Genomic DNA, 25,923 nt, shown 5'->3' with positions numbered 1-25,923 from the left:
ACAATGGTTATTGGCACAGGTAAAACAGAAAAGCAATTACATCCCTGTATGACTCGTTACTTACACAGCACCAACCTTAATATCGGAGTGAGAGAAATAAGTGGCAGCAGTGTCTGGGACAGGGGATACCTGACAGCATATAGTAACAATTGTATCCATTCTTTAAGGAAGTGGCACACAATTCCAGGCTAGAAATTCACCCAGTTCAACTATCTGCATCACACTGATCTCACAAAGAGATTAATAAAAATATATGTTCCTTGGACCATCATTGCAATACCCAATTTGCAGGCAGGCAGATACAGAGGTTTTTCACATGGTGTGGTCAAGTCCAGTGCTGTTATCTGGCATGGGGGATAGTAATGGAGGTAGTATCAGAACTCAGACTGTACTCATGTTCTGGACCCAAAGCATTCCTTGCTGGGTTGAATACAGAGAGCAAAATATAAATATGCACTTCAGTTCCAGGATTTGGATCTGGTCCTGTTCAAATGCTGAACTGTAATGTCCTGGAAGTCCCCCAAAGTACAGACATCAAATACTGGCTTAAAAATGTGTATACATGGGCACTGGCTGAAGTAGACACTCACTTTACTTTCTATAATGATACTATATGGGACACATTTGTTAAAATTGAAAGCAAAGACAAATGAACGACCACCGGGAGTTTTATGGCAGACACTAATCACTCTTCATTGAGGGATTCACTTGTGGAACTGTGGCTTGGGAGGTGACTGGGGTCTCTGCCTGGTGGCTGGTGTGCGAGGAGAGCCCTGGGTGGGTATCAGGCAGCTCATTACTTGCATGAAGTATGGTGGGCTGCCATGACTTCAATCGTTACATGATTTATCCTGTAAACACAGACTGTACCAAGGTCATCCTTACATTACCAGTTGCAATATTGTTAGCCCTTGAGGAAGCCTTCATCCTCCACTTCCTTCCTAATAACAGCCCCTGTGGATCCCACCCAGTGCCACCTGCAGCTGTTTGTTTTGACCTAGCATACAACACCTTAGTAACTTAGGGGCTAATTTACGAGAGGCTTGCGCCAACTGAGCCTTACTTTTTTTGACACTCCGGTGGTGCAATCCTCTTAATCATATCTATGAGGCGATACAAAGCCACTTTGCATGGCCTCAGATATGGATAAAGACAAAGCAGAGCAAGTAACTGCTTTGCCCGATTCCTCTTTTTTTGGCCCTTGTTCTATTTTCCCCTCAAGCAATGATATATGGAGTCCGACATCAGGGGCGGTGGGTGACATTTCAAAGTGGTGAGGCGCAAAGTGATGTGCATTCAGCACCGTAGCGAGCCCGAACCCCAAAAGGGGGGTTTTGGGGGGTTACCCCCCTCAAGAAAATTTTGAAAAAAAAGAACTGTGCATTTTCAAGCAAATTTGAGAAAGCAGGAAGGTTAATAAAGCAATTGTGAAAGAGCAGTTATTACATTAATAGATGGCATAACATAGGTAGCAGCTTATTCAGTATAACCAAAGAGCTTCATACATTCCGTCCTATTACGCTTCGGTGCTGAATTCAGACTAAGACTTTCATGAAAATCTCAGCTCTAAGAGTAGAAGAAATTGCACAGCAGTTGGGAAACAGCCTTCACAAAGCATTGGGAAAATGAGAGGCAATTACTTGAAAGCAAATTGAAAGCAATGCATCAAGTAGTAACTTAAAGCAATGCATCCAGCAAAACAGTGCATGCAGTCAACCATACAAAAGTAAACTAAAGCAAGTGTGCACCTGTGAACCTTCACTTTGAAAGCAGGGTGCTAGTCAACAGGCCAGTCACATACATTTAAACTGAAGAAGAGTACACCTCAGCATGCAGGCACCAACATAAAAGCACCAAGCAAGTCAAACAGTTTAATGAAAGAAAAATGAAAGCAATACATCCAGCAAACTAGACAGTGACTCAAAAAGTAAACTGAAGCAAGTGCACACTGAAAGGAATGCGCAGTCATAAGTCAGACATTCACATAAAAGCAACTTACCGAGACACCCAATCAATTACATGGGAAAAAACTTTAGCCAATGCACCCAGAAAACCAGACCAGCACACCAAAGCATCCCACCCCTGATAGGATGGCAGCTGTGCTCTTAGGGTCACCCCTCAGTTTTTTGGCAGGTTGAGCACCCCCCAGTTTTATGCCCTGTGCGCCTGAAGGGGAGACAGGCAAAAGGGGTCATAATGGGACATCTGGCACAGCCACTTTGTAATTGAGGTCACCCACCCAGCTCAAGAATGAGTTACAGGCTGATCTTAAATCTTTAAACAACCACAAGGGTCTCCAGCTAGTTGGTTCTTGAGCCAAAAGAGTCCTCAGCTCACTGGGAGTCTTTACATCGCGCCTGAGATGACATGACAATGTCCCTTAATCCGGAGCAACTGTGGGGACTGGTCTGGGTCTGACTTGGTACATCAGAACTGCCCCATACCTTACTGCATTAAAAACATTCAACAGTTTCTGGAGTGAGCCACTTATACAAGTGGACATAAGTACACCGAAACTCTGGAACTGTCACAAGTAAGCAATCTGAAGTCTTGGCAGCTGTAAATAAACACTTTGACTGTCAGATCACCAATTAGCAATTAAAAGGCTTAAAAGCTCACAAAAAGCAACTTAATTACTCCAAATGTGAATGTCACTTCAGGCCAGCTTTCGTCTTTCCCTTTATTTTCACTCTACACACTCCAGCAGGCTGCAATCACCAGGGAGGAACACATCCAGCTCACAATTTGACTTCCCAACAATAAAACCAGCAATTTACAGAGTATTGGGTTGTGACAATCAAGGGTTCACCGGTTTGGACAAATGCCAAGCACCTTCACAAGCTTTCATACAATGAAATCCCCTAGCTTTCCCAGAGTGCAGCCTTCAATATTTATGCTGTTCGCACGCCATATGCAGAGCTCTTTTATCGTGCGCAGAAGATGGTGCAGTCCTGTCACATACACACAGTCCAGGCATTTGTATTGATTGCAATAGTTACTTGATGTGCCCCTTTTCAATAAAGCCCTTAATATCGTACCAGTTTTCAAGACCCACATTGAAGCTTGGAAGCAAGTCTAAAAAAGGTGTCCTATTTTTGAAGGTTCAGCAGGAATGCCCCGTTTTGTCTTAATGGTTCTTTAGTGCCACTATGTTTAATCTGTTGAAATATTTCAAGAAAAGAAGGCAAGAATTAGAAAACCATCACAAATCCTACATGAACAAAGCAACACTTGTATTGCTGTGCGTCATGGAGCATTGCACGTGTAACTGTTGTACTGATCCGGTTTTATGTGATTAATTGTTAACACAAAATTAAAAGCTTTTTCTGGAAATCGTGTACTGTAAATGTTCGTTCAGGTATAAGAGTTGCATATTACTATAGTTTTCCTAAAACATTCAAAAGCGTAGAAGCAAACTAAATTTGTGAAAATAATTTAAAACGCGACAAAAATGCAGAAGAGCAGAACTGCCTTTGTTTTGATTAATAGTGGCAAAAGAAGCAACTGAAAGCTTTCAAAGGCACTAAAACAGACAACTTTAAGCACCCCCCTCCCTTCAAACGATGAACAAAGCAAGCCATGGCATCTTCGAATGGTATTGGGCTTGAAAGCGCATGAAGTCCTTCACACCGGTGTGAACTCAGTCAGCCAACCAATGCCAGCTCATCATTGCCCACAAGGGCCACCTCCTCACACAGCCTACCAATACCAGCTCTTCACACTGACCGCTATAATAGCTCGTTGGTCACTGCTGACTTGTGACTTTACCACACTATCGGCCAAGGCCTTATTTAAGACTTCAAACCAGTTTTAGGTCTTCACATTACCCAGCAGTGACGCTCCTCACCAATTGCAGGGGGTTGGAGGGGGGGAAGAATAACACGCTTAGGTAATCATCTGGGCGAGCCATTTTCAAACATCCCAGTGTCTAGTTTGAAAACCTAAATAAAGTTTATTTTTAAAAGTGCAGAATTTTCTACATGACTGTGATAACTGTGTTAGGACCAATCAATTACAACCCATCTGTTTTACTTATGTTTCTGGTCAGATGCAACACTATTTTATATCTAATTTAGACCCAGCAGTTAGCTTTTTTATTGTAAGTCTGGAGGTATTCAAATTGATAATAACTTGTGGAATATCGATCAGGAAGGTATTGGGTGTACATTTTGGAAATGTCCTAGACAGTAGCTAAAACATGCGCGTGTTTTAAGTTACGGAAAGTGATAGATTGTGATTTTTATATCCTTTATATAACAAATTGAAACAGTCCGTGTAATGTATAGAGAATATACTGTGAATACTTGGTTATGGCAATTCTATTACAGATGTATTTGTAAGTACCCGTGTGGATTTAAGATTTTAAATAACGATAATTCACATCCAAATTGATGCGGTGAAGGGGAATGAGTTTTCCGGCGCAAAAATACCTTTCCAGTATCATATGAGAAAAAATGTTAATATCCACTTGTGCCTTATATTTCGGCAAGCTCGTAGTAACCTTCATACCTCAGCAACTATCTAGATATAGGAGTAATCATTGAAAGCTGTGACAATGCACCTTCACGGGTAAACTAAGTCCTTTGTGAATTACCAAACGAAGGAAATGTGCCCAAAACTTAGTTATAAGCAAACTAGAATAAATTTAGTAGTGTGATTTACAAAAGCACCCGCTTCCTCCCCAAGACGTACGCACGTTAACACATTGGTTATAAAAACCCATGCACAATTTGTAGAAACGGACGCAAATGGTATGTGCATCTGTTTTAGTGCCGATTAGGAGAGAAGGGATAATGGTGCCACTCCGGTTTCACCTGGCAGCGGTCAGTCACTCAAAACAGTGCGCAGTAATAATGTCGTCTCCAAACAAATTTCGCAACCCCCCATGAAACGTTTATTCCACATTTACACGCAATCAACTATAAATCATGCGCTGATCAGATCCGAGCAAGCTCTGCGCCGGCAATTTGCGCACATGCAAGTGAAACGAGTACCGCCATTGGATGTTGAGCGCTAGTAGCCGGGCACCTGCCTTTTAAAGCACGAATGATATCTCCTCTGACCTATAGCGCTTCATTCTTCACACTGACCGCTATAGCTCGTTGGTCACTGCTGAGTCAACTAGCAGGAACAACCTGACAGTAGGCAGGGTTTGCTCTCAGCAATTACAATCAAACACCACCTCAGAGGCTTCAAACGTTTCATTAGCGCCCGCCAACCCCGACCCTCTACCGAGGGGGTGCTTTAAAGACACGCCAGATAATAAATACGCTGTGCCGTTCAGGCGGTTTTGACTCTCTTATTTCATGGCGTCTCTCGAGTTTGACATTTTTAACAAAAACATAATTACAACCAGCATCTGTAAAAAAAAAAAAAACACAAAGCCGCACGACAGCTCGCAGCGCTCCCCATACACCCTTAAAAGTCATGTCGTAGAAAATATTCTTTCCAGAAACTTCGCCGATAGAGAGATCCAAACAAAACACTGCCAAAGAGCAACCCAGCGGCCGTTATAATATAACACATGTCTTAAGGAGACCCGCATCGGCGTCGGGCCAATATACATATAAAATGTCACAAAGTCGAATGAAAACTGCGCGCCAGCGGCACGTGGAAAATTATATGGTGCTATATACAATTCCATTAATACTTGCACGGGAGGGGCTTGGCCTACGCCAAACACGGTCGGCCCAGGAGCTGCCACTCAGAGGTATGTGATGTCTCCCTCTGAGTCTCAGGACGACCTTTCACCTCACTCATGGCCCAGAATTAAGACAGGGCGAAGGGGATAAGATAATGGCAGGGCCGGCTCCAGGATTCGGTATCTGGGAGAGCCATAAAGTGGGCCATGGAGATGCATGGGGTTGCCTAGAATCTCTCAGGTGTCTGAGAGCTGGCTCTGAACATGCCGGCTAGTCTTGTAGGTGGATGAGCAGCTGACTTGTGATTTTACCACACTATGGGCCAAGGCCTTATTTAAGACTTCAAAACCAGTTTTAGGTCTTCACATACCCAGCAGTGCCGCTCCTCACCAATTGCAGAGGGTGGGAGGGGGGAAGAATAAAGAAGTGAAAACTAAACTTACCTGACTACCGATCAGCGCCGCCTGCATCTTCTAAGTTCTGGGACCTTGGCGCCTTCACTGGAGTGGAAACCCCGCCTTCCGTCCGTCCTCAGCCAATCCTGGCGCTGGAGCAGCGCCAGGATTGGCTAGGGAGGCACATTTGCTGCTCGCCCTCTCGCCCTTTAGAAACCCGGGCTGTGGCAGCAAACAAGCACCCCTGGGTCCCGCTGGGGAACTTACAGTGCGCATGCTTGAGAAAGTTGCCAACTTTCCCAAGCATGCGCACTAAGTTCGCCAGCGGGACGGTCTGCTGCAGCCTGAGTGTGGACTGTCACTCAAGCTGCAGCAGGCCACCCCCCCCCTGATGATGCAATGTATTTTATTCAGAACTAGAGATTGGCCTGCGGCCGCGATGCGGGTCCATGGTGGCTGGTGGGGCTACGCCCCTACGCCCCAATGGACGCACCGCTGCTGTCCGCCATATATGCCCAGCCTGATGGAGAGTAGAGAGTTAGAATCTGCTGGTTCAGTAGCGAGTGCTTACATTTACTGAATTGGTTCTGAGAGGCTTAGGTTCACTTTAGTCTTCTTAGTAGCTGGTATGGATTCTCCTCAGTGGCACTGCTCAGGTTGTTTAGTTGAGAAAGCACAGAAGTGCTCTAGTTGAAACTGCATTTTACCTGGGAAATTGTCGCTTCCAGAGTGTACCAGGTCAGAAAAGTTAGACATACTTCCAGAAAGAGAGGGCTTGCAAACATGTAGTCCAGTGTAGTAATGCCCCTGAACACATGTGGGGAGTTGTTGGAGGATACAATAGTTCTTCAACCTGGATTTAAACGAGCCTATGAGATTGAAGCAACTAAGTAATTCCTCTGTTGAAAGAGTGCTGATGCTGAAGGGAGTTTGAGGGTCTGTCCAAATTGGTTATATTGAAGTAACCAGAATCTCATAAGGGTAAACTACAAAGTATGTTTCCGAACAAGCTGCAAAAGGTTGTCATGTTGGCTGCCCTCTCCCATTATCCCTACACACACACACACACACACACACACACTCTCCCCCTCCATGTTGTATATTTAAGTATAAATTAATTAGAAGCCATGATTTCAATCTTTTATCCAGGTGGCAGCCCATGAATATGGCTGCTTTAAACAATGAACACTGTGTCAACAACTATCAGCACCAGCTTTGTGCTTGTGGCCATGTAGATGAAAAGGCCCCCTAACAGGAGTCCAAAATGGCTTGTTTTTGGAGCCAGCTGATGCAATCCATGGAATACTGCTATGTGGATTGGAGTCCTTGCACGAGTTTCTTATAAGCACAATAGATCAGCATCCTCAATCAGAGTACTCCTTGGCGACTAAGGATGCTCTTGAGGCCAGCTATGTTCCATGAAATGATTGTAAGACAGAAGTTGCAGGGTAAACCTTCCTAGGCAGTCTGTTATCAATGTGGCTATAGAGGTTGGGCATAGTTTTTAATACCAAGGCAATGCAGGCCCATTCTAAATCAAGAACTTGCATAAACCTGTACTCTGAGTGACTGGGTGTCTTTTGTTAGAATGTATGCAGATCTGCAGGTTTTTTGGAGGATTTTGATCTGGTGCACCATTTGCACCTTTCTGGGTTCATGTTTTTCTCTCATTTTCCAGAGGCATATTGTAGTTTAAAATGTTGGGGTATTTTTCTCTCGATGCTTTTCATCTCAGCACCCCACTGTGCGAAAAATGATTTTTCATTAAGAACTTCAGCCGCGATACTAAGATCTCCAAGAAACAATTGTGGATTCAATGTTTGATGGCCATGATGCTACAGCAAATTGGATTCTTAGTATATCTTGGCTCCGATAGTGACTTAGGAAGGAAATGTCATGCAATAATCATAGAATATTAGCCCTAATTAAAAGATCACTGCAACCACTAGATGTATATAGCAGAGTAAGCAGAGTAAATTTAAGTTTTTGTGCAATGGGGAGGTCGTGTGAGCTCAAAGTATCTTCCTCATCGGGAAAACAACATTTTTGCATAATTTTGCTCGCAGAGGGGAGTGAGTCGGAGTCCTCTGTAGTAAGACATGGACAGATTAAATTGTGAGCTCTAGTAACTCTTACATTTGAATTGGTGCATCTTGAATGGATTTTGTGCTCCTGCTCACTGAGGAGCTTCTTAAAATCTTTAGTTCTTGTAGGCCATTTAAAGACTTTTCAAGTGTAGATGGTGGGAGACTGTGTTGTGTGCTCACTCTGTCCTATTTTCAGTACATGCCCCTGCCGTCTTGATCTGTGGGTCCAAAGTGGCCAGCTATTTAATATAGATCTCCTTTTGAGAAAGGTCTTATCCCAGTTTGTTGTCGAGGGTGCAGGTATTTTCATTGCCTCACCAGAGTACGAGCGTATCCTTCCCTTGGATTCCAGGGCATTTTTTATTCCATACTGGTTATGGAATTAGTGTTTGCATTCAATCAACTTGGAGTTCCAATTTGAGATTTCCATGTCACTAGCTGCCAGTAAAGTACAATTATTGGACATCAAGGTGGGTTCAATTGTGGTATTCTAGGCTGGGGGAACTACCCCTTACTGTAGTGTTCACTTCCGGGGTGAATGTTTCACTGCCTTTAATATATTCTCATCTACGTTCAACAGAAAGCGAATTGAGTTCCTTGAAAGAAATCTGCCACCTTGAGCTAGAGACCGGCCATGCGTTGCAAGGGCTGGCCATTTAGCTAACAAGTCGTCCTCCTCAGATTGCCTTGAAGAGTAGTCAACGTGTGCAACAGTTACTATGATGTGTGGTTGCTGTGCCCCTGGCAAGGAATTGATGATCTTTAAAATTGATGTTTAAGAGAATTCACCTTTCCACATATTGCTTAGAATGAGTCTGTGGTAAATCACCCCCAAGGCAGAAGTCTCAGTAAATGAGACATTATCCTTCTTTGGGTCAACGTGTGAAATTTTGGAAGTTGGCTCAGCCAGGTTGTTATTGATGGTTTGAGTGAAATTCTGAATGTATGGATTGGGGCCAATTTTTCTGGCTTACTCACATAGAGTAACTACTGTTCAATTGTATTTGGGGGCTACTCCCCCAGCACTAGACTGTGCCCCGGACCTTGTGCTACCACCCTTTTGAGAGGAGATAGTGTTTGCTCCTTAAAGCCTGTTTCAAGGTGTGGCCTGAATGTGTTCCTTCCTTGAGAGTTGTGGTTCTCTTGCTCATGTTGTATTTCTACAGACTTTGGACTTCCAAGATGGCACACATCTATACCTGTCCGCTGAGGCAGCTAGACAGCCACCCAAACCGGACACCTTTGTCTTCTCTTAAACCACAAGTCTGCTGTAATCTCCCAATTGGCATCCAATAACAAATACTGAGGTATTGATGAAGTGAGTAACTTCAGCTCCTAAAGTTCACGTAGAGGTGATGCTTATGCACAGTGAATATCAAGGTAACTTTGAAGGAGTGTTAAAAGCAGAGATTAAAAGGGTGTCTGTGGTCCAATGCCATCTATCCCACTGATATAAGAAAGCTTATGTTTTGCAAAAATGGCAGGAAAGTCTATAGACTTCTTTCTATCAAGGGGAACTCCAAAACCGAGCCTGAGGAGATTGAGCTGGTGCTGGATAGGTAGGCTAGAGGCAGAATATGGGGAAGAGGAGCAGATGGCAGCCGGCAGACTGGGGAGAGAGGTGGCTCTACTTAGTGGCAATAGAGGAGGGTAAACCGGTGAACGTCAACAGACAGCCGGTGGACAGACTGCAGGCGTCCCATCTTCCTACCAGGACCAAGCTGCACCAGTTGCTAGACTTGCCACTTCTGCGCTTGCAGCACCTGGGGTATATGGCTCACCTTTTACATCCTTCTTGCACCTGTTTTGAGTGCAGACTTTAGCTGCACAACCTCAGAACCTGGATTGCAGCTGGAAACAGGGAGATTGTGATGTCCCCCTGCTCCACTTCTTAAGCCGCTGCCCTCGTTGTCAGTGGAGTGCACCTCTCCTTTCCTCGTTCCTACCCTGCTGCACTCAGCTCCTCCTCCACCAGAGCCAGTTTGTAGGATTCATGGCCACACAAGTAAGGATAGGTCATGGGCTCCACATGCAAGATTTGTGGCAACAGATATAAAACTGAATCGGTCATTGACCAGACAGGGTCACTGTGTTCTCTTTGGTCTTCTTCCAGGCTGTTTGCCAGCTCTCTACAGGACACACTACCTCTATGCGTTTGTATGTTACAATGTTTCCATCAACCCATAGCCTACCAATACGGTGTTACAGAAGTGAAATATCATGGACTTGGGTGTTCGGCAGTACCAGATCGCGTTCAGAATCTTAAAAACAGATCCTTCTGGGCCAATAATCTTTGCTCTCAGCCGTTTTTTGTTCTCCTTCTGGTTAACCTGCAAACATTTCTTAATCATAGTGGTGTTACCACTTTAACTCCTCTTACCTTCTATGCAGTATACGTATTTTAAATCTTTAGCTGGGTATACACAGCTTGCATCTCATGTTCTACTGCTCCCTCTTTTATGTAGGACTAGATTGATTGTATTTATGTATTAATGTTCTTAAACTGATTCGGGATGTCATTTGTACATGCGTTCACAACGGTTTAGTACTATTTTAATTGTACATTTTGCATACATTGATGGCTTTTTTTTTTTTTACAAGTAACCGAATAAAGTTATATGATGATGAGGATGATGAAATATCATGGAAAGAATTTAAAAATCCTGTTATTCAGGCAAACATGACCACTGGAAATGTTAAATAGTGATTATTCATGGTCAGGCGGACCATGCCTTTACCTATGATCAATGTTTGGAATGCATTCATGAAGTCGCCATTGTGTCAAGAATGTACTGCCTGGTGCTCATTTTATTGATCGGATAAAAGGATAAAATGCCAAGTCTGCCTGGCCACTTTGCATGAAAGTCAATTTTGTACAGGTTTCTGGAGCAGGCTCATTACTTTGCCTGGGAGTTAAATGTGCCTGCAGTCCCTCCTATTCCTTGCATAACTTAAGCAAATACTTGTTTCTACTGCGTGTTGTGGCACTGATCTTCAGCAGTGCCAGCTTGAATTTTGTTGGGATGGACTTGAGACCGGACAGCGGTAGGGACTGAAGCTGCCACGTTATTGTAAGAGCACACATTTTTCTGCTTAAAGCGTTTGACCAGAAAGCCCTCATATCACATCTAGCAGGATCACGGTGAAATTATAGGCACAGAAGTCTTCATTATTTTATTACTTCCAAAATTCTGCAGATAGGTGAACTTTGTTTGGGATGAGTTCCTTTTTTCCAAGTACCTCTTTATGCAGTTCTGCAGACACATCTTTGTGTTGGGTGATGCTCCTCACAGCAGAGAAGTATCCACCATTGAGCACCCAAAACAGAGGCATAGATGGGTTTGAACTATCTGCTCCTTATGCAAAGACAAGGAAAGAGACAAAATGGTGGTTTTACGTTCTAGACCTTGTGATTCTGAACAGACTGCTCCCTCTTCACCCTCACCATCTACCAAGGGTTTGTTCTGCAGGAAGGACTTAATCACACTTCAATAGGAGCCTTGTCTCTTGTACTCACTTCGCTGTCTAGGTCTCCTCCCTCCAGCATCTCTTCTGATACACTTCAAACTGTTTGGGAACACATGACCCCCATTTTGTGCACAGAAACAGACTCTGGACTTCCACAATTGAACCCCTCAGGCCTTCTTCACTCTGTTTCACTTAGACGTACAATGCCTATACCACAATAGCCACATACACAAGCATGCACAACATACACTTGGATGGGATTAGGTGATGAAACCGGTTATAAATCGAAACACTCAGCCAGTGCCAAATAGCTCATGTTTAGTGAGGGGAAAAACCTTTAATTACAGAATAGTGAGGAAATATTGTTAAATGAGACCTTTTCTTTTTTTGCCCCAACTTCCTTGTGCAGCGTACAGACCCTGTACCAAGGTTTGGATAATCCAGACCAGGTTTAAAAGGGCTGCCCTAGTCTTTGGCTCTTAATATTCAAATGAGGTGTACACTCTGAATCACATGTTTAAACAGTATGCCGGGATATGGAACACTATGTAGTTCTGTTTCATTCTACCACTTACATCCTCCAATTGCTTGCCATGGCAAAAACTTCACCAACCATACTCCTAAAACCCGGCATGAAAAATTGACCTTGCCATACTAATGCTGGATTCCTCTCCTTTCTTTCTTCAGTGACCCTCTTATCTTCCATCCTCCACACACCTTCGATTTCTGAGTATAGCTTCCTTGCAGTCTCAGGTCTGCCTTATTCCTTTTTTGTATTTTCGAAATTGGCCGATACCTTATTTCATAGATCACAACCATTCATACATAAAATCTTATTCCTGTAAACTACCATTACCTAATCTCCAATGGCTTATCTCACCAATCATTCACTTCAAACTACATAGCCCCTACTAATGATCACACCTACCTGTTATTAATATAACCCATCACAGAGTAACTGAAGAAAATGCATGCCTATTTTTTCTGAAGAGCACAGTACTAATCGCACTAACCAAGATTAACCACTGAATTAACCACTAACCTTGAGTTCTGGAGTAGCATGCTACTCCTCGTAATGCGTGCCAACACAACTTCAGGGCTAGTAAGTGCTATATAATTACAATTATCTCCAGGTCAGTTGTGGGAGCTGAATGGGTTTCTGCTGCACAAGCAATTAAATTGGCTCAAACCTGCTCTTGCCTGAGAGCCACTTAGAGACCTCAGGGCCATATTCGGAAGAGTGACTTTAGCCAGAGATCAGACTATTCTTGGCTATTTAGTTTGTTCATTAGTCAAATCTTCAAATTGGCAAATATTAAAGATTTACAATACGTACTATATATCAAAAAATTGACAAGAGGAAACCACAAAGTAAATGCTTGCTTTTTGTTTTCATCCACAAAAGGTATTTATTGTTCCTTGGGAATAATAAATAGCCCAGTGACTAGCCATACAAAAATACAGATGTATAACCAGCTAAAACAGCAATCGATCTGTTAGTAAAAAAAAAAAAGTTACCAATGCCCCCTTCTACATGCACAGTATTGTAAAACACTTATTTTAAAATTCAGCAGCGTTCACCATAAGCATGTTCAATGTTAAACTATCTTACATAGTAATCAATACATTTTCACTTGTAATACCAGGCATGCAAAAACTCCCGGGACACCACCGAAAAAGTGAGTTACATAACTTTTCGAAATCAAATCAATGGAGGCATGGCTGATTGTAATCTGTCCAGTACTGTGTGCTAATGTTCGGAATTAAAGCAATATTGACTTATCAGCTGTTCAATTAGGGGCAATATCTGTACAAATACCCCTGTGTGCTTGTTCATAATGTGGGCATAAACCCAAGTTAAAAAGTAATACATTAAGAAAATATTGGTTTAAAATTGAATAAAAAACCATATTTACATGATCCAACAAATACCTTAAGTTAGTGTGCAAAATTCCTAAAATTGCTAAAACAGCCCAACTAGTCGTCAGGACTGATTTTAAAAATGTGCATTGTAAAACGCTTCATGCAATAAATGTCCATGTGCATCGGCATAAAGTGCACTAGTTCACAGTTCTATGCTGCCGCTCTCGTAGATCTGGGACATATAACTTGCATGTGCGCATTCAAAGACGAAGCCCTTCATAGCTTCCATGTACAGCTGCTGGTTAGAATGGAGGTATATCCAAATTATTCGACTCAGGTGGGCAGATAGCGTGTCCCCGTGTAGCTGGCCTGAAAAACAAAGCGAAAAGCATCAGGCGATAAAAGGCCATACCTTCTTGAGGAGCATATGACTAACAACGTTGAACAGGAACGCCAATGATAGGAAGGGGGAGGGTTAGAAAGAAGAAAAAGTCCCTACCACACAACTGCCAAACTTCATTAGGACAGGTAGAGTCTGTAACTAGAACTGGCTGACGTACATACGTTCTATAGGTTTTGCAAAAGGCCTCTTGTGACCATTACTGAAACCTTTAAGGTTAGAGCCCACCCATTGCTTACCATTGGTTGGCTTTGTCTCCAATTTGCTTGCATGCCTTCCTTTTCTTGTGATTGTCCCACCCATGGAGCAGAGCCTCTTTACCATCTATTTTGATTGGTCGACTTGTTTATCCTTCCCCTACTCTTATTTAGAGAACATCTTCTTTTCTTTTAGCACTCAGTCCGTGTTTCCAGCTTTCTGCCTTGAGTGCTGTGTACCCTCCCAAATACCACCCCTTGCACTCCACATTGCTCTCACCCCCAATTGCTTTTTCACTCGTGTGCCGCTTTTCTTATAGGATACCCTACACAACACAATCCATGTTGCAGATTCCATCAATAACCTCCCCCAGGCAGTCTTTGTAATACTTTAATTTTTTGGGTGGGCCCACTAGCTGCCGGGATGTTCCACTTCTGCAAAGACACTTTTGCACAAGTAAAAATTATTTTAATTTACTGCTGCAATTCGCGTCAGCCATCTAGGGTCAAAAAACAAAAAAAGAGAAAGAAGGGCACCCACGGCAATCATCAGACTACGAACCTCAAGAATTTTATACCCATCGTTGCCAATGTACACATTTGAGGACTATTGCTCGTTATAGTCCAAACCTCTTCAGTGCCAAGAAACAAAAGTATCATTTTTCGTTGACCTGCAGTAGTAACCTTTAAAATTAACAAGCATTTGCAATGTAATAGGTTTCAGTTACATTTCGAGCTATTGGCTTCACAAATGAGAATGAATTTTTTGTCTAAAAAATATCCTTGCGGTAGCATAGCTACAAAAGTCAAGCATTTTTTTTTTTTAAGTTGTGCGTCCACTGTTTTTTTGTTTTCTATTTATTTACTTTTGTAGCAATCGCGGAACGTCGCGCTTTAACTTAGGATGTTTAAAGCTAAAGCGCGGCATACCATCATTGCAACAAAAGTCAATAAATAGAAAAGAAAACCAAAAGTATGGCTGCCTTATTTTTTTTCTATTTTTTTTCTAGAAATAGTTGTGCGAGCTGGGCACAACAATGCAACAGAAAAGACTTTGGCTGCCATTTAACATTTAAGCGTGGTGTTCGGGAACTGTGGTTTGGGAAGTGTGTAGCTGTTCTGCCGGCAACACTAGCAGACCAAAAGTCATTAACAAAGTGTATATGAAACATGAAAAGTAAGATTACATGTAATAGGGCCAGTCCTTATGGGAGATTACAACAGTAGAAAGGGAGGGAATAAGGAGGGACTACTTAAATTAACCAATGGAAGAAAAGCATTTACAAAAGACAGTCAGAGGAGCCAATTGAAAACATGGGCAGGCAATGGTTGGAGCGTAAAGCCCATATCCTGAACACACCATGTCTCAAATAGACAGTGCAAGCGTTTCCTAGGTGAGACCTAATAAGGACTTCATTTGGGCTTAAATATTAAAGTAAAGACATACGAGGGTGGTGACATGCGCTTGCATACTGAATGGTGCATCAGAGTTACACCATGACGCGTATCGTATCAGGTCTTTTTGCCAATGCTATAGAGCATCAGTAAAAACCATCAGCAATCCAATAGGCCACAAAGGCAAGACTTCTCTGCGTTGCCGATACCTGTTCTGAATTGTGAAGCATCAACTTCACAAATGAGCCTAAAGTGACAATGAGGCAGGGCTGGGTGAGAACAGCCAGTTGGCTGAGAGGATAAATTAAAGCATTTCAATCCTGCTGCAGCTCACAGAATGGCAGCTAAAGCCACTCAGTCTGCATGCTCGCTCCCTGGGTGGATTACACCATTAAGTGGCCCTCTAGCTTCAAGGAGGCCCCACAGGAAGCTGGGCCTCTTTATAATATATCTGAACAGGATCTGTGAGAAGACAACTGGCTGTCTCATTTGGTTAGACAGTCAGGTGGGAGGTGAGGGTATTAGCCTAGTTTTTTCTGGTATACACAGCAGCGCCTGTTGAAAGATGCAGAAGTGGAGGTGGCAATTGTGTGACCGTGTATGAAGCACATGTCTGGTACAGTGGTATGATACTTGGTCCTGGACTGAACTTGGACTGCTGTGAGATTAGAACCCTCTGTTGGGCAAGCTGTGTAGCTACTTCTGGTTTAGCATTTTTCCTAATCGAGCAAGGTATGATAGTTTACAACCCATTAGCAAAATCCTCACAATTCCAAGTGCACTGGTTCTAGAGTTAGCAACAATGGATGTGGCCTCATTGCATCAAATTGTATTTCAGTAAATTAAAAATATACGGAAAAAGTATATACGCCTGTGGTAGTTTTCCAATTCTTATAACCTAGCCAAACACGCTAGCATAGAATAATGTAATGGTTGATGATTTAACAACAGCCATCACATTCAATTTCATGAGTCATTAAGTGAATGATAAGTACATTAACTTTCGGGGGGGGGGGGGGGGGGGTCGCCACACATCGAATTCATTTGCTGATTAAATCAAGTCTTTTTATTATTTAAAAAAAACAGCTTAAAAGATTTCTGGACGAAAGTAACACTTAACCACTGGTACTGTGGGCATTGCCTTTCCTCTCCATTATTGGAACTGTCCTGTCTTGTTCTCAATTGCTCTGAATCATTTTCTTTGTCAAGCTATTGTCTTGAACCCATTGGTAACATTTATTTTGAACCTATTGGTAATGCTTACTCTTGGCATACTTTGTTATCCTACCTACCTCAACTGTGAAGTGCTCGGATACCCTCTTGGGTCTTGTACACGCTATACAAAACTTTAATCAATACATATGGCGCACGAGAGCGAACCGGGTCTGATCCTGATCATCAGCTTCAATGACTTGCAATTAGCGAGCAGCAATTGGCAAAGCTGTTCCATCCTAGTATCAACTGGATTAGCTAGCAGAATGCACATCAAAATCCAACACTGATTGGTTTTGAATATTTTACGTTATTTCTACAGAGAAATAGGCAGTGCTCGGTGTGGTAAATGAACTGCAATGTGGTCTTTCCATTGCATTAGAGTTTAACAAATTGAGACACTATTCAGCCTTCATCAGTACCATGCAATTCATCTCGGAGATAAGTCTATTGAACACAATTTCTTTGAAAGCCATTCTTCCAAACGTTAACTGAAGGTGTATCCACATTTTGAAACTACTGAAGCAAAGTTTTTACTTTTCAGTATGGGCATTTTATACAATGTCTGGTGTAAAACTTTACACTGGCCCTGTGCATGCTGCCCCGCACAGGGTGGTCAGCTTCACAGCCCTTCCCACTCTCTAGGAAGCAAGGCACAGAGTATAGACTGATGGGACAGGGCTTAAAGGCCACTACATATTCATGCCCCTGGCAACCGGGGCAGCAGCAACAGCTCCTCCGCAGTAGCGGAGGAGCGTTGCAACCTCAAAAATTGCTTCAAAAATTGAAAAATAAAACAAACCAGGTTTATCATTTTATTTTTTTCTCCCCCGGGTGAGTCTTGGTTGGAGGAGGCAGTGAGAGGTAGAGTGGAGAAAAGTGTTATCCGGTATGCATGACGATTTTGGCCAGCCTACTCGGGCCACCCAAACAGTCATGCGCAGTGAAGCTCTCTCCAATCTCAGCTACTTTCCTGGGTTGGAGAGAGCAGGCACAGGCTCCCAGTCTCCCTGAGAGTCTAAATTGAGGGCACTCCAGCCAATTCCGAAGCTGCTCTCATGAATGAAATCAGCATCAGGATTGGCTGCAGGGGACTCTGGGAGTTTGTGCTGGCGAGGAGAAATGGAGCGGCAGTGAAGCAGGACAGGCAGGCAAGTTATTTTTTATTCATATTTTGCTGTAGTTGTTAGTCTCTATTTCTTCCTCCCTCGTCACTCAAAACGGACACCAGCCGTTACTGTGGGGCAGGCCCAACCAGGCCCTTGCGACACCAGAGGATAAGGGCCAGAGGACAAGGGGGTCCCTCATACCTGGTCTATAGTAATCTGAAGAAAGGCTACCTGCCTTTCTTGTAGTTCATGAACACAGTGTGTAAGGGCACCATCGAAGTGAACACTCCTGAGCTCCTGGAGCCCTGGCTGGCCATCACAATCACGGTACAGTGCTGGCTAAACTGCCCCAAGCAGGCCGCCTTGCCTGGGGAGGTCAGCTTCATGTTTCTGCCTGCTCTCAAAGAAACAAAGCTCCAAGGAAAGGCCTATTGGACAGGATGAAAGGAAGCCACATACCCAAGGAGCATGTGGGTGAGAATGACCAAAACACAAGGGGGTCACAAGTACCCTGTTCCTACTAATCCAGAGCAAGGCAACCCCCCTTTCGTATAATCTGTGCACATTGAGTGATTGAAGGGGCCATCAGGGAAAACTCACCTGACCTCCTGGAGCCCTGGCTGGGATCAAAGTAGACTTATCTGGGCTTCCGGGGCAGCCAGGCCATATTACCGTGCAACAGGAATGCTTGGTGCGTGTGAAGAGATGGCTGGATTAGAAGGACGGCCATGTGCTCTTTTCATGTTTTATGAAAAAGGATTTCATACACCCATGCAGAGGAAAGACTCCGATGCCTGGATTCTTGGAGCCAGAGCAGGGTATTAGGCAAGGTCATATGGGGGAGGATCACAGAGCTTTGACCCATTGCATGTCACCTTTGCATCCCTGTCTGCTCGCCAGGAAGCAGGGCTCAAAGTAAACGCATGTTGGACCAGACTGGAAGGCAGCCACAGTTCAGGCCCATGGTAGCCCAGGTTGGGTCAGCCCAGGCACTTGCGGCATCTGGAGAGGAAGACCGGAGAACAGTGTAGTGTCTCTTGCCCTGTCCCTTATAATGTGGAAGAGGGCTGCCTGCCTTTCTTGTAGTCCATGGACAGAGTAAAAGGGCAGTTGGAACAAACATCCAACTTCCTGGAACCTTGGCTGGGTATGGAGAGTTAAATAAGCCTTCGTCCGACTTCCAGGTAAGCTCGGACATCGCGATCACAGTAGAGTCTTGGCTAACATGTGCCCTGCATGGGGCCTATCGGACAGGGCTGGAAGACAGCTGCAGACTCTGGACCCTGAGGCCACCCCGGGTTCTCACCCAGGCAGTACCCAAGTGAGAATGACCCAACTACATGGGGCTCTCAAGATCCTGTCCCTACTAATCTAGAGCAAGTCAACCCCCCTTTCTTGTAATACATGCATCGGAGAAAACACACCGAACTCATGGAGCATTGTCTAGACTCAAAGAATCAAATGAGCCCTCATCTGGATTTCCAGGCCAGCACGGCCATAGGAATGCCTGGTGCATGGGCAGATGTTCAGAGGGACCAGATGCCTGGACCCCTATCTGGTTGCCCTGTGACTTCTGAAAAAGGATTTTCCTCAGCTTTGGAGGGGACATGGACTGTAACCCAATTTCTCAGAGCCGGAGTTTGTTACCTGGGGGTGGCTCATGGAGCTAGTCAGAGCTGCTTATCCAGGCAAGCAGGGACAGCTCCCTAGGCCTGTGGTTCTCCGCCCAGAGCATTTTGAGAACGGTGGGCCATGGAATGTAGACCAGGTAAAGTGGCTTCCAACCTCATGCCAGCCGGAGCTCTGAATCAGGGCTCGGTGAGTGCTTCTAAACCCAGACAAAGCGGAGGAGACCTCCCTGGACCTGTGAACCCTGCCTTAGGCGCTTTCTAATACAGAAGGTCAGTGAAGCCAGCCCAGTGTTAGGGGCTTCCCCCCAAGGCCAGCCTGAGCTGTGATCCAATGCCAAGTGGAAGCTCTGAACGCAGACAAACATGGAAGAATTCCAAACCAGAGGGGCCATGTCCCAGGCTCCAAGTGACATGGCAAGCCATGGAACAGAGCCCTGGGCTGGACGCTTTCATCCCCGGGCATTCTAGGGCTTTGAAACAGGGTCCGGTCAGAGTGTCTTATTCCGGGGCAAGCAGGGGAGACCTTACTGGGCACATTGCAACACAGTGCACATAAACCAGGTCTCAAGGGTCCTTTTCTTGGGCCAACAGAGCACAACCCATTCTTGAAATCTGTGCAGACAGTGACTGAGGGGTAGAGTGGAGAGAATGTATACCGGCCTCCTGGAGCCTTGACTGGGCTTCAAGCCTTAAATGAGCCCCCATTATGACTTTAATTGCAGCTTGAAATACGGAACACTAAGTCATGTGAAAAATGACCCTTTTTAATGTGCAAAACATCACCAGTGATGCTGGCATGGCACATTCACCATCACCCATGTAAACCATGTAAAGAACGCCCATGCCAAATATGAATGGAAAAGAAGATGCATTGATTGATCACCAGATTCTTCGAGTAAAGGAATTATACAAAACCGGTCAGCATTCAACGTTTATGCAGAAATGCAAGAGTTGCTTTTTTTTAGAGACTTATGCCAGAAATTTGCAACAAGGAAAAAAAGACTAATGCGCTCCATGATCTCTAGCCTGGATTAAGCCATGAAACTCGTGTAGCTCATGTAAAATCCCAATACATAGATATTTTATTGGTATTTTTTTAACCAATCTTTCCCTACCATGTGATGCCCAAAGCAAGTAATTACCTGCTCCTATATGGAGAAGCCTCGACCCTACAATTAACACAAAATAGCCAGTGTCAAGTAAGAATGATACATTAAAATACAAAACAAGCAGCTGTTTAATTTACCTTCGCAAAGCTTGGTGTCATAGTCCAGCAAAAGTAGGAGATCTTCAGGTAGTAAACATCTCACCCAGGCATTCTCTTCCTTCAGGAGCCAGTTATTCACCAGCCTTTTCCTCATTAGAAATCCTCTGATTTGATCCAAATAGGTTTCATTCCCAGATATCATGTAGAGCCTGATTTGAAATGAATAGAAAGTATGTACATCTGTCAAAGTGAGAAAAGTAAACTAAGACTTGAATGCACTGTGTAGATCATTCCAAAAGGGTGAAATGAAATTGCAATTAAAGGCTATGAAATACTAGGACATCACTAGTGTCAGATTTGTAATTGAAAGTAAAATAGATTCGAAGGCCACATAAATATAAAATTACCTATTTGTGAACAATTGTGTTGACAACTAAATTAAGCTCACACCCATCGTAATTACATTACACAGCTGCGGTTGCCACAGAATAGTCATAGTTAGGTCAGAGTTTCCATAGGAAGAGCATTTATTTAGCTGCTAACCTTGTAGCTGTTAAATGAATCTTCATGAAACTTAGTAAAAATAAAATACACCTCAGCTCCTCCCTGTAAAGGTTAGGGATGATCTGTGGTGTAGGAACTGAGGATAAAGAGGGCATCCGAAAACAGTATTCCCCATGTAAATTCCCATATGTACTCAAGTGTACTCATGGAGAGTACACTTCCTTTAGACACCCTACCTCCGTTGGGTGGTTGGGTTCCTACTATACATAGCCTTCACCCTGTACATAATATTGCACAGGTAGCCGACCTCTTGGGGGTAACCCAGCACAGATGGGTGGGCAAGTACACTTAGAGTTTACCCTGCGCACAATGCCTCATGAAAAGCCCACTTCCTCCAGACAAAGTCCATTAGATGGCCAAGTTTCTAATGTGCACACTGTGCACTTGGTGCTGAACCCTGCAATAATAGCTGATCTCTTATGGTCAATCAATCAGACATAGGTGGGCAAGACACTGCAGGGCATGTGCTTCGCCCGGTCCACAACTGTTCACGGATAAACAACTCCCTCCAGATGTCCAAGCTTTGGGTATTAAAGCCCCTTTTATGCACAGCCTTGGCCCTGTAGAAAACCCTGTGGTTGACATTTGACCTCTTGTAGGCAATCAACCGGCGTGGGTTAACAAGACCCCCTTGTGAGTGGTACTCATCGAATGCACAACCCCCTCACAGATAGCCACTTCCTCCAGACACTGAAGCGCTATTAGATGTCCAAGCTCCTATGCATAGTCTGTACCAAACCCGTTGCAGCTGTAAAGCTCCTGTATGCTCATTGTCTTTTTTGTAGTCTAATGGAACATTTTAACTTCTAGTGTAATGTCTTAATAGTTTTATATACTATCATAGTAGTACCGAATAGATATTAAAGGCCCACTCTTGTTCGAAGCCCTCGTTTTTCACTTGGGCAAATTACTCGAGAGGACCTCTTATGGCCAGTTTATGCTACTACAGTAGACCTTAAGATATAGACGTTGTTTGAAATTACTAATCTTGCGTGGCATTCCCCCAGATTTTTTACTTCTGTTGAACCTGTTTTTGTGGGCCATAGGCTGTTTTTACTTTTGTTAACCAATGGTAAGGTGCTTGTGATCTCGGATTTAAACATGGCGAATTGCAATATACCCAATTGACATTTCAGCTACTGATTTTACCCTAGCATATGGGACTGCATGTACCCAGGGCTTGTAAATTACATGCTACTTAGTTGGAAGCACTAAAGTAGCACTGCAAAATATGTCTCTAGGCCTGCCATTGCACCTTTTACCATGCCTAGATCTTCCTTTTTAATACGTATAAATCATCCATAAAGGATAAGAGGGCTGGGTGCATATATTTAAAAGGTAGGACGTGAATATTTAGTTTTTCATGTACAGGCCGTAAACAACCTACGAAGTTTAAACTGTTGCAAGGCTGGCTTTCTCATGGGTAACACTGGTTTAAACCATTACCTGTAATAATAAGTGCTAAAATCTGCTTGGAGTAGCTATAACAGTGGTTCAAAGTGTCACTTTAATGATAATTTAAAATACAACTTAATTGTCAAGTTGGATTTTGTATTACTAATTTGGAAATTACACTTTTAGAAAGTGATCATTTCTGTGCAAGCATCCAGCTGTCACCTGGCCCCCAGCACCACCTCTATGGTAAGATGTATAATACACCCAGAGAGTAGGCAGAGGGGCCTAGAAGTGAGATGGGGGGCTCCTCTCTTGACAGAATAGCCTGGGGCCTATGCCAAGCCCTTTCCAGAGGTTCAAATGATGCCTAAGTTGTCACTGGCAGATGAACAGCACACCTAGGCTAGGCCTGCCTCCCCTTTGTTTCTACTCAGGCTGGCACCAAACCCATGGTAATAATATCTTACTTTACATTAAAAAAATCCTCTGAAATTCTATGAACTTCTATGAACAAACAACTGTCCAATTGAGTATAGAAAAAAGACCTTACCTTAAGTTTGAAAAAGAAAGCTACATATTCACAGGAAAACCAAAAGGGTATAGGGAAATTCTAGTTCGGTGACAGTGCAAGTCATAACCTAATGTTTTAAACCAGACGAACCACTGAAATTCACCATTTCTACTTCAGCAATCCAATTATAACTTCCACCCCACCATGCTCCGATTAGGACCTCACATATAACAGCACACAACATGTTAAAATACCTCACCGATTACATAGAATGAATGTGACCGGTTGATATACACTTATACTAAAGGTACTCCGCGAAGTACATCTAGACCTCATTTTTTATAGCTTCAGTACCGCTAATAGGCATATGTTTTTACAACATGCTTGGCCTCTTAAAGGATCTTGGGTGTTTTAAGAGAGTGAACTCTATTAAGGGCAGTGCACATGTTGAAAACCGTGTGCAACAGGGACTTGCCAACCAGTGTTTTGTTGATTGCCCACAACAGGTCAGCTATGCGCAAAAGCTTTGCTGCAGGGCAAATGTTGTAGTTAGTAGGTATTTGGCCTCCTAAGGTGGAATGAGTGTCTAGATGGAGACGGCTCTCCATGAGAAGTTGTGCATAGGAGCGAAGGCTACGCACTAAGGTAGTTACCCACGCATATGTGGTTGATTTCCCACATGAGGGGTAGGCTAATCACAAAGGGATAAGTATTGGGTGAAGACTGAAATAAGAGCTTGGCCTCGTATAGGGGATGTCCGCAAGGAGTGGTGCTGTTATGAGAATGGGACATAACATTAAAACAATGCTTAGAATCACACTGGCTTACGTTTGTAAGTGCATTAATTAGTCACTCCTGTTCTTGAACAATGTCTTATGCCTCAACTTTTTTTATACACAACTTCTGTACAGAAACATCTGCATTTCATAAAGGTGCACTGTACATCCCATTTGTTTAGAGCACCACATGACTACTCTATCAGGTCACCTTCTTCATAATGTATAGGTCACTCATTTATTGGGAAGATAAACTACTTTGCCTTAGCTGTTTTAGAACAATCCACAGATTTAATAATTAACTTTTCTGAAAAGTATCTTTGCAATTCTACTGATGTGTGAGTGTTTCTCTAGTGTGCAAGTGTTTACCTTGTGTGAGATAGCCCATCATTTTGGTGCTCAGCTTCCCAGCAGGAGCCTCAGTCAAAAGTTGCTGCAGCCTCTAGGCCAAATCTTCTCATGACCAAGAGGAGTTTAGGCAGTGGCAACCCCTGGGCAGACATGGGACGTGTATCCACGGTCACATACTTCAGAACCTGTTGCTATCTCTCAAGTGTCCTTTTGTGGCTACTTTATAGCTATAGCCTGTGTGTGCTTCTCAGAGCAGTCTCCAAGCAAGAGCATCCACAGCATGGGCACAACAAATTGCAAGTTTTCAGCATCTGGCCGTCATCAGCCTTCCTGAAACAATTAGGGCAGGCTGGACAAACAAATGAGTTGCCTCTTGCTAACAAAGTTCATGGAATTTCTAAATGTTGCCCTGTCTCCAACCACAAGTCACAGGAATTCAGGCAATATACTACCACTGTCTGGGGAAAACCTCATACTCCATCGAATGCATGCTACAACTAAGGGCATAACAAATGGATTCCACTGGCTACAGTATGCAGACTCACCCACACAGAATCCTACTATTATACATGTAGAGTATGCATACATATAACACACAGGATGTCAGTGCGAGGATCTGGGTTTCATAGATTAGCATAACGTTACACAAAAGTGCTACTGCCTGAGGAAAAAGGGAAGGTTCTATCAAATACAGGAAAATCTGGGTCAAATCCAGGATGACGAAGTTATGCATACCTCTAATGTCAATGCTGCAAGTACTCTTGAGATATATTCATTTTCAGTGGTTCAATATCTCAATAGGTTTGATGCTATAGAAAGGTTGCACTAAGTTGCATTGATACATACTGTAAACCTAATGAAGTCACATGACCCCAAATAGTCAATATACCATTTGACACACATGTAGTACAACTCAAAGTATGAAGCATACCTGTAAGAAGGCAAGGAATCTATTAGCTTCCAGTTCACATAGTTGGCAGCGGTTTCCTCAAGCTTGCACACTCTGGTCATCTGAACTTTTGCCAGCTGCCAGAACTGGGCATGATCAACAACAGACAGCTGTAGTTCCAATTTTAGTGACCTGTACACTCCTTCAAGTGTGTCTTCATAGACCTGCAAAATAAAGTGTTATACTAAGATCCTGAAATTAATACTGCATGATGGTTCTTCAATTGCTTCCCAGTTTACTTAGAAGTTCTAATTTGGCAGGCAATAGTCCTAATCGGAGTAATGGGGTACAATTTATATGGTCAAATCTTTTCCGCTGTTCTATTTGGCAACACCAGTACCGCAGCAAGGACTAACATGGATCCTTACGCTTCTCCCAATTAGAAAAGGAGACCTCCAATATGATGTAGAAGATGGGGCTACCAACAGATTCACTAGAAACTAAACAAAAAATGAAACAAGTCAATATAAAATTGGCTAAATTAAAGATCAAACACAAACAAATAACTCCTCAGTAGAAAGGCAAGCAAGTCTGCATTTTCTGACAAGTTTGTTTTCCACAAAGTGGCTGTGAAAGTCAGCTTGCAACTGGTACAAACAAGTATGGCATCTAAATTGGAGATGTGTTTATGAGACAGTGAGAAACCGAACATAGAGAAGGCAATACAAGGAGGCCTATGGGCATCAGAGTGCAAATTGAACCCAATTGCTGTAGGAGAACCCACAATTTCAGGTTGCCAGTGGACCAGAGGATTGGGAGGAGGTTCAAGTG

General features: G+C 43.4%; 1 protein-coding gene across 1 annotated transcript in view; it reads right to left on the bottom strand.

The window, feature by feature from the left end:
* Positions 1-12,976: 12,976 nt before the first annotated feature.
* Positions 12,977-25,923, bottom strand: part of LOC144761568 (uncharacterized) — a 175,600-nt gene continuing 162,653 nt past the window's right edge. Inside the window, exons 6-8 of the mRNA XM_078646866.1 lie at positions 25,135-25,316; positions 20,646-20,815; positions 12,977-13,824 (exon numbers count right to left, since the gene is read on the bottom strand). Of these exons, the coding sequence (XP_078502992.1) occupies positions 13,658-13,824; positions 20,646-20,815; positions 25,135-25,316 (519 nt within the window). The 3' untranslated portion in view covers positions 12,977-13,657. The remainder of the gene's footprint in view (positions 13,825-20,645; positions 20,816-25,134; positions 25,317-25,923) is intronic.

The sequence above is a fragment of the Lissotriton helveticus genome, chromosome 6 (genome assembly GCF_964261635.1).
Source record: "Lissotriton helveticus chromosome 6, aLisHel1.1, whole genome shotgun sequence".
In the NCBI taxonomy this organism is placed as follows: domain Eukaryota; kingdom Metazoa; phylum Chordata; class Amphibia; order Caudata; family Salamandridae; genus Lissotriton; species Lissotriton helveticus.
The sequence above is the reverse complement of the archived record's forward strand: the minus strand, read 5'-3'. Positions and strand labels throughout refer to the sequence as shown.